This window comes from Propithecus coquereli, unplaced genomic scaffold (genome assembly GCF_000956105.1).
Source record: "Propithecus coquereli isolate 6110/MARCELLA unplaced genomic scaffold, Pcoq_1.0 Scaffold164, whole genome shotgun sequence".
NCBI classification, from domain to species: domain Eukaryota; kingdom Metazoa; phylum Chordata; class Mammalia; order Primates; family Indriidae; genus Propithecus; species Propithecus coquereli.
The window spans coordinates 1,381,039-1,393,882 of NW_012140969.1; the positions used below are offsets into that span (position 1 = coordinate 1,381,039).

At 53.4% G+C, this 12,844-nt stretch overlaps 1 protein-coding gene across 1 annotated transcript in view; it reads right to left on the minus strand.

Annotated features, from left to right (window-relative positions):
* Nucleotides 1-225: 225 nt before the first annotated feature.
* The window catches only part of OLFM2 (olfactomedin 2), a 74,140-nt gene continuing 61,521 nt past the window's right edge, over nucleotides 226-12,844 (minus strand). The window contains exons 2-6 of the mRNA XM_012641475.1: nucleotides 4,315-4,464; nucleotides 2,843-2,989; nucleotides 2,405-2,624; nucleotides 2,029-2,135; nucleotides 226-949 (exon numbers count right to left, since the gene is read on the minus strand). Of these exons, the coding sequence (XP_012496929.1) occupies nucleotides 272-949; nucleotides 2,029-2,135; nucleotides 2,405-2,624; nucleotides 2,843-2,989; nucleotides 4,315-4,464 (1,302 nt within the window). The 3' untranslated portion in view covers nucleotides 226-271. The remainder of the gene's footprint in view (nucleotides 950-2,028; nucleotides 2,136-2,404; nucleotides 2,625-2,842; nucleotides 2,990-4,314; nucleotides 4,465-12,844) is intronic.

Below are 12,844 nucleotides of genomic sequence, written 5' to 3' on the forward strand. Positions count from 1 at the left end.
CAGAGACAGGGCAAGAGAAAGAGACAGAGGGACATCAGTAAGTAAAAAGGCAGAAAGACAAAAGTAGAGTATCAAAAGCAGAGATCAAGAAAGGAGAAGAGATGAAACTGAGAAATTGCATGGATAGAAATGCGGAGGGCAGAGAGGTGGGGAGAGAGGGAGAGGGTGCGACAGAGACAGAAAGGTCAACCTTAAGGGACAGGCAGAGTGGGAAAGGCCCCCAGGGAGCCCCCCTCGCCCCCGCTGTGCGGCAGCCTGAGCCAGGCGGCGCCTAGGGGTCCCCGGCGGTGCTAATGACGTGGAACAGCGTGACGTTGTAGAGGACCTGGTGGCCGTTGTTCCAGGTGTACAGGGCGCGCTCCCGGGGGTTGTAGTCCAGCATGGAGATGTGGGAGTACTGGTTGTGGAAGGGCACGTCCGTGTACTCGTAACTGGACGTGTTGGTGAAGTAGGCGAAGTAGACCTTGGCGCCGGCCAGGTGGGAGTTGGTGACGTAGAGCACGCCGCAGATCATGAAGGCCTCGCCCGCGCTGCGCTTCGGGTAGCCGGTGTCCCAGGACCGCATAACCTCCAGGGTGTGCGGGTCCAGTCGGCTGACCACGATGTTGCCCGCGTTCTGGTTGGTGGTGTACACGGCCCAGAGCCCGCTCTCGTCCACCATGAAGTCCATGTCGGAGAAACCACCCCAGGAGTAGGGGAAGGTGTTGTTGTAGCCGGCCCCCGGGAGGCTCCGCTGCACGAGCACGGAGCGCGAGCGGAAGTGATACTTGACCACCACGTTGCTCTGGTACTTGTTGTAGAACAGGGAGCCGTTGTACACCACGTGGCCCGTGCCCGCCCACGGCTGGGGCAGCAGGTGCTGGATAAAGTTCTGGCCTTTGATGAAGTCTCCCAGGGTGCGGAACTCCAGGACCCGGCGGCCTTTGTAGTAACCATCCATGTACCAGACCTAGGGAAGCAGCCGCGGGTCAGTGGGGAAGCCACTGCCAGTGACCCAAGAGTCCCAGCAGCCACGCAGGCAGCAGCCATGGTCGCTAAGTGGTCATTATTCAGTTACGGGACTTGCGTTGGCCATTCATGACCAATCATAGTCCCAGGGGGCACCATTGGTCTTAAATAAAACAGACGCTAAGTGGATGATACTTGATCCCAAAGGATTGGGTGGGGGGTGGCATTGCAGTCCCTGGGGACTCACTGGGCCCGGGAATTCGCTGGTCATTGGAGGGCTCGTGGTCTCTGGACAGCCACTGGGTGATAAGAGGTCGCCGAATTCCAGCGGTTACCCCTGTAACCCCGAGGTGACCAGGCACGTCATCACCATCTTCATCATCGTCATCCCTTATCCTCCTCATGAAGGAGGATGTTAATTAGCATTTGTGAGTGCCCTTATCACTGAGCTAAGACTCTTAAAAATCTTGAATGCTGACATTATCGTGACCATTTTAAAGATAAAGAAATTAAAGGATTCCCTAGCTAAGAAGTGGGGGAACGGGAATGCAAATCCAAGTCTGATTCCCAAACCGAACGATTGGCTGAACCACCATCCTCCCTGGGAGACCAGCGGTCATGGCGGAATGGTGTGTAGTCACCTCCTATCATCTCTGACACTCAGTGGCCACCCAGGGACCAATGTCAGTCGCTGGGAAGGTCACCATTGCAGGACGGTCATTAGGCAGTTCATGGATGGTTCTTGTGGGTCTAAGGGATGGGCAGTCCTGACCACGGAGGGCCTGGAAGTCCAAGGTCATCGAGCAGTGCTGGGAGGGCCTCTTGTCCTTGGGAAAGGATTGTTCACTGGGCAGTTACTTAGAGGTCAGTGGTCACTGGAAACTGGTCAGTAGTGGCCTATATAGTTGTTGGAGGTCAACAGACTTTGGGATTCACAGGGCTGGAGCATCCTTGGCCAGTGGGTGCCCACTAGCTGGTCAAGGGGAGTCCAAGGGAGACGTAGGACATTTGGGGGCTACGAGAGAGTCACTGTTGTGGGATCCCTGGTCACCTACAGAGGAGGAGGGCACACTCACTCACCCGGCTGTCCGCGCTGGGGGCCATCGTGTCCGTCATCCAAGAGCCGAAGCGGGACCCCATGGCCCGGATGGTGATGGGGTTACTGACCCCAGTCAGCTTCCCACAGCCTGGGAGGCAGGAATGGGAGGAATGAAGGTGGGGGAAGAAAGGGACCGAGAGAGGCAGGACAAGGATGGAATGTCGTGACCCGACTGGGAAGAGCTAGGACCAGGGCGGGGAGTGGGGATGCGTATGAAGGATTCAAAAATCTGGTCCCACTATGGAGTTCGGTTGGGGGCAAGAGGTTGGAAGCCATTCATTTCGAGCATCTGGGCACACCGGTGGGATTGGGGTTGGCTGCGGAGGTCAGGGGTCAGGGTCAGGGGTCGAGGCATACCCAGCTTCTGGGCGCAGGCGTGGAGCCGGGCCTCGAGAGCCACCACCCGCTGCTGCAGGTCCTCATACCCGTAGGCGCCCATCTCCTCCTGGATGGCCGCGAGGCCGCCCGAGAGATTCCGCACCTCCTCCCGCAGGCGCACGACGGTCCGCGTGTCTGCCTTGTACTGCTCCAGCACCGAGCCCAGGGGCAGGAGCTCCGTCATCCTGTCCTTCAGCTCCTGCCGGCCAGGACGGACCCGTCGCCAAGCCTGACCCCTGGCCTGGGACCCAGAGGTGACTCCAACCTCTGTCTTGGGTGCACACACCTGCCCTTGACACCTGGCCCAGACTGGACCCTAGATTCTTCCCACCCACGAGCGACCCCACTCTTGGAACTAACGGGCACCAAGTCACCAGCCACTCCCTCCACCTCTGGCCTAAACCCAGAACGACCCACCTGGAAGCTCTTGGCCGACAGGGACCCGTCGGCCGCCCGGAGCCGAGCGTCCAGGCTCCGCATGAGGGTCTCCATGCCGCGCACATACTGCAGGTCACGATACGTCCGCAACTCAAGGACCTCCATGGACTGGGAGACGTTCTGGACCTAGGAGTGGGGACAGTTCAGGAGACCAGAACTCCTTCCCCTAGCCGCAGCCTAGAGATGCCGCAGACAAGGCCTGGTGGGGCCACAGGCCACACAACACCTGGCCAACCAGGCCACCCTGTCCTCCCCGATCTTACCAGCAGCCTCTCAGTGGCACATCCAGTTCATGCATCTGTCCCTCCTGGTCACCGCTCCCACCTGGTCCAGCCACCTCCTCCCTGGTCTCCCTGCTCCCACCCTCATCATCTGCAGTCCGCGTTCCACACAGAAGCCAGAAGGAACATTTTAAAATAGAGTTTGTTTGTTTTTTTAAGAGACAGGGTCTTGCTCTGTCACCCAGGCTGGAGTGCAGTGGCGTCATCACAGCTCCCTGCAGCCTCCAGCTCCTGGGCTCAAGTGATCCTCCTGCCTCAGCCTCCCAAGTAGCTGGGACTACAGGAGCACACGCCACCATGCCTGGCTGATTTTTGTATTTTTTTGTAGAGACGGGGTCTCACTACCTTACCCAGGCTGATCTCGAACTCCTGGCCTCAAACGATTCTCCCGCTTCGGCCTCCCAAAGTGCTGGGATGAGCCACCACGCCTGGCCCTGAGGAACATCTTGAAACGTACCTCCCCTCCCCTACCCCGGTGGATAAGCGAGACTACTGTGTAGCCATTGTTGACAATGGCAGGACACCACATGCATGTCCCAAACTATCGGGGAAAGCAGTGTGGGTGTTGTGGGCAGGGTAGGATCCCGCGGAGTTGAAGGGTGAGAGACTCTGGTGCTGACAAGCCCTCTTCTCCTGTTTGCCAAGCCCCAGCTTCCTCCTCTATAGAATGACGGGAGGAGGTCAACGGTCCCTTTCCTCAGTGGCATCAAAACCAACAAATGGTCAGTTCGGCCGAGCAGCGTCGAGAGCGGCATTCCATCTCTAAGGGGCAATGAAACATCCTTGGGGGTGTATTGAATGGGGACCAATCAAAGGGGGAAGAAAGTTTTATTCAAGCCTCTTGGGGTGGAGGGTGAGACCCCCCTCCTAAGGGGCACGGAACAGCTTCTTAGCAGGTGCGTCTGGCCAGCTGAAGGGCTGAGTGGGGCGTGCCAGGGCCCGGTCACACACAGGAGCCCCAGATGCTGCCCCTGGGGTCTTCCTGCCTCCCTACCCCCCAACACAAGCACTCGGCTTCCCTTCCGAGGAAGCATTGAACAGATACTGGATAAAATATCTATCAGCCGGCTCTGGGACCGACCCGAATGGGGCCGGAGGGTGGGATGGGAGTTGAGAGATTGTCACGGCCTCCCCGCCGCCCAGGCCCCCGCGCACCTGGAAGGTTCTCACCTTCTCCATCAGTTGTCGCAGCTCCCGACTCCTGCCATCGCGGGAGCAGGTGCTCTGCGCGGGGATCACAGCCGTGCAGATGCATTTCCCGTCGGGGGCCTGGGCCGAGGTGTACAGCTGCCAGCCCTCTTCTGGGCTCTGGAAGAGCGTCTGTGGAAAGTTTGGGATCAGAGGGCAGGAGCTCAACGCGGGGTGGGGGGACTCACCTCGCCCTCACTGGGAGAGAAAGGGGGTCCCGGGAAATGACAGGTGCCCTTTGCCAGACACCCGGCACATGCCGGACCATGTGCTGAGTGTCTGTTGGGTGTGATCTCAAGCGCTCCTCTGGAAGCCCCATTTCACAGATGGCAAGACTGAGGTATGGAGGGGTTAAGGAACACAGCAAGGAATTGTGGGATTCAAGCCCGCCCCCAAGATAGGAATTCATTCTTCCACGCACATTCGCGCACACACAACATCACCTCCATCACCGCCCTTATGACATCGATCCACTCGTAACAGCCTCCAAACCTGGACCTCCCTCTCTGACTCTCCACACAGCCCACAGTGACGTACGGGCTCTGGAGATATCTCAGGGGCCACGAAGTGCAACCCTGCTGTCCCCCCACCTCACCTGGAGACACACAGGCAAGGTAACAGCCCAGGTGTGGCTAGAATGCTCACTGAGACATTCCAGCTCATCTCCATTGCATGGAAAGCATCGCCTCAGATGCCTCCTAAATTAAACTTCAGATCGGTTTATGCTGCTTGGATAATCCAGTGATCGGTTATAGCTGTGCTTCCCAAGACGTGCTCCTTGGGACACTGGCAGTCGTACCAGGTGTGCTGGAAAAAGGATGCTCTGTGGTCTAATCGATGTGTTCATTGCTGGGTGAAACAAGTTTCTTTTCTGCAGGACTTATCAGAGCCTTTGAAATGCTAATGTGCATCAGGCAACTCGAGACGGTCATAATTTGCCAACTGATTAGAAAATATCAAGTGAGAGCCTACTCTGTCCCAGGCATGGGGTCTGGGATAGGATTGAGGAAGAGAGGGGGCGAAGAAAACATCCGGTTGTTGCCCATGGAGCTAGCGAGAGAGATACCAGACCTGTAATCCCATTGACATTTCTAGAACTGTGTCCTGCAGTTGAGTGCTTTGAAGAAATAGCGCAGGGAGTAACAGGGGGTCTTCCCCAGGCTGGGGGGGTCTCAGAGAATATGTGCCACTTGACACGAACTTGAGGGATGAATGAGCTAGGAGAAGGGGAGAGAAGAGGGGACATTTCTGGCACCACAAATCCTGATCAATATTTGGTCCCGATCTTTTGTTGTTTTTGCTGTTGTTGTTGTTTTAGAGACAGGGTCTCATTCTGTTGCCCAGACTGGAGTGCAGTGGTGCGATCATAGCTCACTGCAGCCTCGAATGCCTGAGCTCAAGCGATCCTCCTGCCACAGCCTCCCAAGTAGCTGGGACTACAGGCACGCACCACCATGCCCACCCAGCTAATTTTTATTTTTATTTTTTTGTAGAGACGGGATCTTGCTATGTTGCCCAGGCTGGCCTCGAACTCCTGGACTTAAGGGAATCTCCCAGCTTGGCCTCCCAAAGTGTCCGATCTTTTAAATAAGGCATGATGATCTTATTTGTCCAACAAATATTTATTAAGCTCCTCCTGTGGTTCACGCTCTATTCTAGACGTTGAAAACATAGCAGTGAAGAAAACACACACACACAGCTCCCCTAGGAGCTTTTAATAAAGTGAAGGGAGACAGAAATGAGTGAACGTCAAGTATTTAAAGGCGATTAGTATCATAGAGAGAAGTAACGTGGATTAGAAAGGATTGGGGGGGAAGGGGGCAACAAGGGGGGGGGGGCTCAGGGTTGCAACTTTAGGTGTCACTTGAGTAAAAGCCTGAGGGAGGAGCCATTTGGACGTCTGGGGAAGGGTGTTCCCGGCAGAAGGAACAGCACGTGCAAAGGCCCTGAGGCAGGACCATGCCGGGTGCGTTTTCAAAACGCAGAGGAGGCCTGTGTGGCCAGAGCAGAGTGAACAAGGGGGTAAGTGGAGGGAGACGAGGGTGAGGAGATGGTAGGACAGAATGTGCCCGTGCGAGGCAGAGAGGGCTTTGGCTTCTGCTCTGACAGAGGTGGGAGCCATGGAGGGTTCTGAGCAGAGGAGGGACATGCCCTGACTTGGATGTTCACAGTGACCTCTGGCTGCTAGGCGGGGAGGGGGCAAGAGAGAGCGTCCACGGCAGACATGACTTTGCGGATCCAAGCAGGCGATGGCGGGTAGCGGCCATAGAGCTGGGAAATGGAAGATTCCGGTCCTATCCAGGATGCATTCTCACGGGCATGGAAGGCACTCTGATAAAACCCCAAGTGTGTTACACGGTATAATTGATCACTTGCGCGGCCGTTACTAGATCACCCACAGAGGCTGTGCCCGGGAGCCACGGCAGAGAGAAGCCGGGCTGTGAGTTACGAGCCATCCCGGGGACTCCAGCCCACCTTTTTCTCTCCCACTCAATAGTTTTTTTTTTAAGCTTATTGGAATGTGAGCAAACGATATAATTGCACAGATGAGTACAACTCCTCCACTGATTTATAAGAAAAATAAACCATTCATAAACACCACCCGAAGCTATCGTGATTAGTCATCTTGGGGCTGTAGGTACGCCCTTCCTAAGCTGGGGGAACTCCCTCGTTAGGAATTCACGTCCCCCCTCCTCCCTCGGGGAACAAATAACCCACATCCCCAGCCTTCCTTGCACCCAGGTAGGAGTTGGGTAGAGGCAACGCTTACTCGCTGCAGAAGCTGTGGTCCCCAACCTTTTTGGCACCAGGGACCGGTTTCATGGAAGACAATTTTTCCACGGACCGGGGGTGTGTGGGGGATACAAGACCCCTTTCCTAACAGGCCACGGACTGGTACCAGGCTGAGGACCAGGGGTTGGGGACCAAAGCTATAGAGGGCTTTTTCTCTGGTGGGCAGAGCAGGCCCATCTGCCCTTTGAAATGGGCAGGCAGGAGACACCTAACACCCAGCAATCCTCAACAGTGACTTACAGGTGAAGCGATGAATACCAGGCCTCCCTCTTCCCTCTCCTTGTGGGAGGACTCGGAGGTTTGTGTTCCACGGAGTCTCCCAGGGGAGCCCACAGGGGCAACCTGTTTATTAACTCACCCTGCAGACGTTTCCTTCGCTGCCTCCCTCACTTCCCCACCCCTGATGGGTTCTTCCTGGGCTCACCTGGCCTCGTAGAGGTAATAATTGCACTCAAATTCTCCTCATGGGGCCGGGCGTGGTGGCTCACGCCTGTAATCCCAGCACTCTGGGAGGCTGAGGCAGGAGGATCGCTTGAGGTCAGGAGTTCGAGACCAGCCTGAGCAAGAGCAAGATCCTGTCTCTACTAAAAATAGAAAAAATTAGCCGGGCATGGTGGTGCGCACCTGTAGTCCCAGCTACTCAGGAGGCTGAGGCAAGAGGATCGCTTGAGCCCAGGAGTTTGAGGTTGCTGTGAGCTAGGCTGACACCATTGCACTCTAGCTCGAGCAACAGAGTGGACTTTGTCACAATAAAAAAAACAAAAAAAAACAGGACAAGGAGGGTAGCCCAAGAAAACCTTCACCCCTCAGTTCTAGGAGAATCCAGAACTAGCTTCACCTCCTTTTATGACAAATCCAATTCTTTCAAAACGAAACAAAAAAACAATGAACATGAGCCCAAGCAGCCCTGCCCGTCCTCCCCTGGCTCTGATCCCCAAGCAATTTGGACAGAACCCCCAGAGATTCTCATTTGTGCAAGAGACACAGAGCCAGCCCAGTTCCACATAATTAACATCTTCCTGCATTTCCCAGCGCGTCCTCTGAAGCAAACAAACCATTTTCTCTCGACACAGGAAATATTGAATTGTAAAAGAGAAGCAAGATTTAAGTGACGGGGAGAGAAGGCCACCGTGGTTTTCCTAAAATAATTGTCTGCGTTGGACGCACCTCACCGGAGTGTTCTCTGCAGCAATGTAATTAAACGCCTGGGGTCTGGCTGCCAAATCGCAGCACGCAGAGATCCTGAGTTTTGCCCGTCGGATTTAAGTTCAAATGAGCAGCTAAGTTTATGTCCCTAGGAATCACCTAGGAATTTTCCATGCGTGGGAGTCCAAATGCCGGCTTTCCCAGACTAGGTCTAGCTTGGAACCACAGTCACGAACTCTCAGAGGTCAGGCCTTAGCGAGGGTTAGAGAGTGTCCCATCCGAAGGCAAATGCTTAGAACGGCAGGGGTGTGTTTTCTGAGCACAGAAATCTCCAGTCAAGGCCGGGTGGCGTGGCTCACGCCTGTAATCCCATCACTCTGGGAGGCCGAGGCGGGAGAATTGCTTGAGGTCAGGAGTTCGAGACCAGCCCGAGCAAGAGCAAGACCCCCTCGTCTAGTAAAAATAGAAAAATTAGCCAGGCGTCATGACGTGCACCCGTAGTCCCAGCTACTTAAGAAGCCGAGGCAAGAGGATCCCTTGAGCCCAGGAGTCTGAGGTTGCTGTTGAGTCTGAGGTTGCAGTGAGCTATGATGATGTCACTGCAGTCTACCCAGGGTGACAGAGTAAGACTCTGTCTCAAAAAAAAAAAAAAAAAGAAAATCGAACCTCACTGGCCTCCTTATATTAATAAAATTAAAAATTTAAAAAAAAAAAAGAAAGAAATCTCAAGTCCAGTAGCCTGTCCCATCTCGGATGGGGCAAATGGGCCAGAAAAGCCAAGCCCCTCTCTCTGCTGAGTTCAGAGAGCTCAGAGTTTAATATTCCGGCTAATGGGCTTCTAAGAGGGTAAGCTATGCACGCACATAACTGTTCCTCAAATCATCGTTTCTGGCTGGGATTTTTCTAAAACTGTCGCTGAAAACGCTGCTCTGATAAAGCCCCCGTTTCCATAACGGGGTCCAGGATGAAGCGAGTCTGGGACACGCAGGGGAAAGTTTTTCTTGCCGACGGGGCCGAGATCATTGGATCTGCTGCTTATGTTTTCGGTTCAGAAACAATTCCTGGGGCTTCCTGGGGCAGAGGAATCGCTGGGGACAGCATTGAGCACCGGCCATCGGGAATTAGCCAACAGGATGAAAGCGAACGGCTGCCTCTTAATAAAATGAGGATATTATTGTGTTTGAGGCTGGATAATTGAATCAGAAAGCCGGGCGGCTTGGGGCTTACATATTTATTTGTACCCTGCCTGGTTCCAGAGAGGATTCTAAGTGGTTTACAAGGATATGTAAAATACCGCAAGATAGCGCCAATTAAATATGAGTGCAGGGATTCGATGTTTCTGGAGGGCAGTTTGCCAATCCACAGCCGAGGCTTTAAGGTTTCCGTATTTGCATTTTACCTGGTCACTCCAAAGCTGAGAATTCAGCCCGTGGAAATTGTGCCAACAAGCAATCCACCGCTACAAAGATGCTCATTTAAAAGGATGCCGTTTAAAATCGAACAACCAGGATTTCTTTTCCTCTACACGCCTGACAGTCAGGGGATGGCTTTTAAAATTTTAAGATGCATCCCCAAGATGGAATACTACGCAGTCATTAAAATTTCGAGATTAACGGGGATTTTTTTTTTTTAACTTAACTTATTTTCCAAGTTTTCTCCAATGAACACGTATTGTTCTTGTAAAGATTTTTTTTTTTAAAGTCCTTTATGCAAGGGAGAAAAAGAAGAGAAACAAAAGCAGAGACATCAGAACGAGTCAGAAACCGAGGCTAAGAAAAACTTATCCCTTCAAAACCTGAACAATCAGCATATGGCCGGGCCATAAATTTGGTTCCAAGCAACTTAGCAGCCAACTCAAAAAGGGAAAACTGGTCATTTATGCGGTTCTCAACGTCCTGAAACAAAAGTACGCCAGATGCTCAAAAGAAAGTCAACTATTTTTGGCAGGGATTTCTCCCACGGTCCTCCCAAAAAGGATTCCACGTGATGTCAACAGCATCTTTCCGGGCAATATCCTTACGATAGAAATGACTCGTTTCCTCTGATTATTTCTTATTCCTCCTGGGATAATAGAGCAAAGCCAACTGCGAAGGGGAGGGTCCTGGAGTCAGGCCGCCTGGGTTTAAGTCATTTAACGTCTCTATGCCTCAGTTTCCTCATCTATGAAATGGACATGGTAACTACCTACCTCGCTGGGTTGCCGGGCATGTAATAAGTGCTATGTAAGTGTTGGCTGCTACTATTTTTTTTAATTAAATTATTTTTTCCTTAGTGATAGGGTCTTATTCTGTCTCCCAGGCTGGAGTACAGTGGCCTGATCATAGCTCACTGTAGCCTCAAACTCCTGGACTCAAGTGATCCTCCTACCTCAGCCTCCCAAGTAGCTGGGACTACAGGCGCTCACCACTATGCCGGCTAATGATTTTTCTTTTTTGGAGAGATGGGGTCTTGCTATGTTGCCCAAGCTGGTCTCAAACTCCTGGCCTTGCTACTAATATTATTATTATTACCCTCATAATGTTCAAAAGGCCAATTCAGTAACTTCCTGGAGTCAAAATGGTGCCACTTTTGACACTGAATGGAGATGATCTGGCAGAATTGATACACCTGGCATCCTTCTAAGTCTCATGGAGTTGGGGCTGAGGCTGCTGGATCATGAGACAAAGAAAGTGCAACAAGGGAGAGAAGAAAGTGAGGGAGGGGCCGGGCGTGGTGGCTCACACCTGTAATCCCAGCACTTTGGGAGGCCGAGGCAGGAGGATCGCTTGAGGCCAGGAGTTTGAGACCAGCCTGGGCAATGCAGTGAGACCCCACCTCTACAAAAAGTGAAAAAAAAAAAACTAGCTGGGCATGGGTGGTGGTGCACGCCTGGAGTCCCAGCTACTCGAGAGGCTGAGGCAGGAGGATCGATTAAGCCCAGGAGTTCCAGGTTGCAGTGAGCTAGGATGACACCACTGCACTCTAGGCAGGACAACACAGCGAGATCCTGTCTCAAAAAAAAGAAAAAGAAAAAATGAGGGACAAAAGGAGACACATGCTCTACCCTAACCCCCATGTGGCCCAGCCAGCTTCCTTTCCTAAAGCATCCCTTTGATATAGCCTGGCAGGGCATATGTGCTGGGGGATGTCCTATTCATGTTAACTGGCAACAAACGAGACTCACAGTGCCCTGTTCTCTCATCTTTCCCTTCCTGGAACACGGGGTGCTTGTTCCCACCTCTGGGCCTTTGCATGGGCTGGGCCCTCTGCCATCACCACGCCCCATCACAAGGCTCTTTCCTATTCCTGGGGCTCAAGCGTCAATGTCTCTTCCAAAAGCAGCCTCGGATGTCACTGCCACGTTATCCATCTCTCAAGGCATCCTGTGCATTTTTCCTAACGCTTCTGTTTCTTTCTGGGCATCAGGCATTGTTCTGAGCGAGTTGCATGTGCTGATTTAGTCCTCGTATAACAACACTGGCAGGCAGGGACTGTCATTATGTCCCTTCGATAGATAAAGAAACTAAGGTAGAGAGAGGTCAAAGCTCTTGGCCAGGCCGGGCGCGGTGGCTCACACCTGTCATCCCAGCACTCTGGGAGGCTGAGGCGGGAGGATCACTTGAGCTCAGAAGTTTGAGACCAGCCTGAGCAAGAGCGAGACCCCATCTCTACTAAAAATAGAAAAATTAGCCAGGTGTGATGGTGCACGCCTGTAGTTCCAGCTACTCAGGAGGCTGAGGCAGGAGGATCGCTTGAGCCCCAGAGTTTGAGGCTGCAGTGAGCTATGATGATGCCACTGCACTCTGGCCCGGGCAACAGAGTGAGACCTTTCCTAAAAAAAATAAATAAATAGAAAGCTTTTGGCCAAAGTGTCACAACCTATTGGTGAGGCTGGGATTTGAACACGGGCTGTGGGGTCCCACAGTCTAGTCTAGCTTGCTGCACCTCCGCTGGCCTTCTCCTCTACACCCTGGTCGAAATGGCCATTAGGACTTCACTGGTGGGACCATTGGTTCAAGCCTGCCTCTGCCCCCAGAGAGGAGACGCACAGGATGGAGGGTTTTGCCTGCTCTGCAAACAATGCATCCCTCAATCCCTGGAGCTTGGCACCACGAATGTTTGTTGAGTGATCAGATGCTGACGGACCAGTGGGACAGACAGCAAACATTGTCATGGATCTACCATGAATTTCCCCCTCCTGCCACCGAACTGGCTTCTGTCGTCCCTCCTGAGGAGGGATCACCCGAGACAAGGCTGTAGACAGGTGCCCGGCAGGCTTCACACAGGCTGTGACGTTTCCTCTGACTGCCAGGATGGCAGAAGGGCCGTGATGAATGATCGGGGACATGCTTGTCTGGCATGTCTGAGCCGTGACGGGGGCCATGTCCCTTTGGAGGGCTTGAGATAATAGCAGGCTGCCCTTGTCAAACCTTGAGGTATTGGGCGAATCTCCCCTGAGCGAGAAGCTTGACAGCCCTTAAAGAAGATATCAGCTCACCCGAGCCACGCTGGAGGCCTGGGAGTCGTCAGGGCCTCCCTCAGCCGGAGCAGCTGAGGCTTCGCCTGGGAGAGCCTTGTGGCTGAGGGAGGGGCT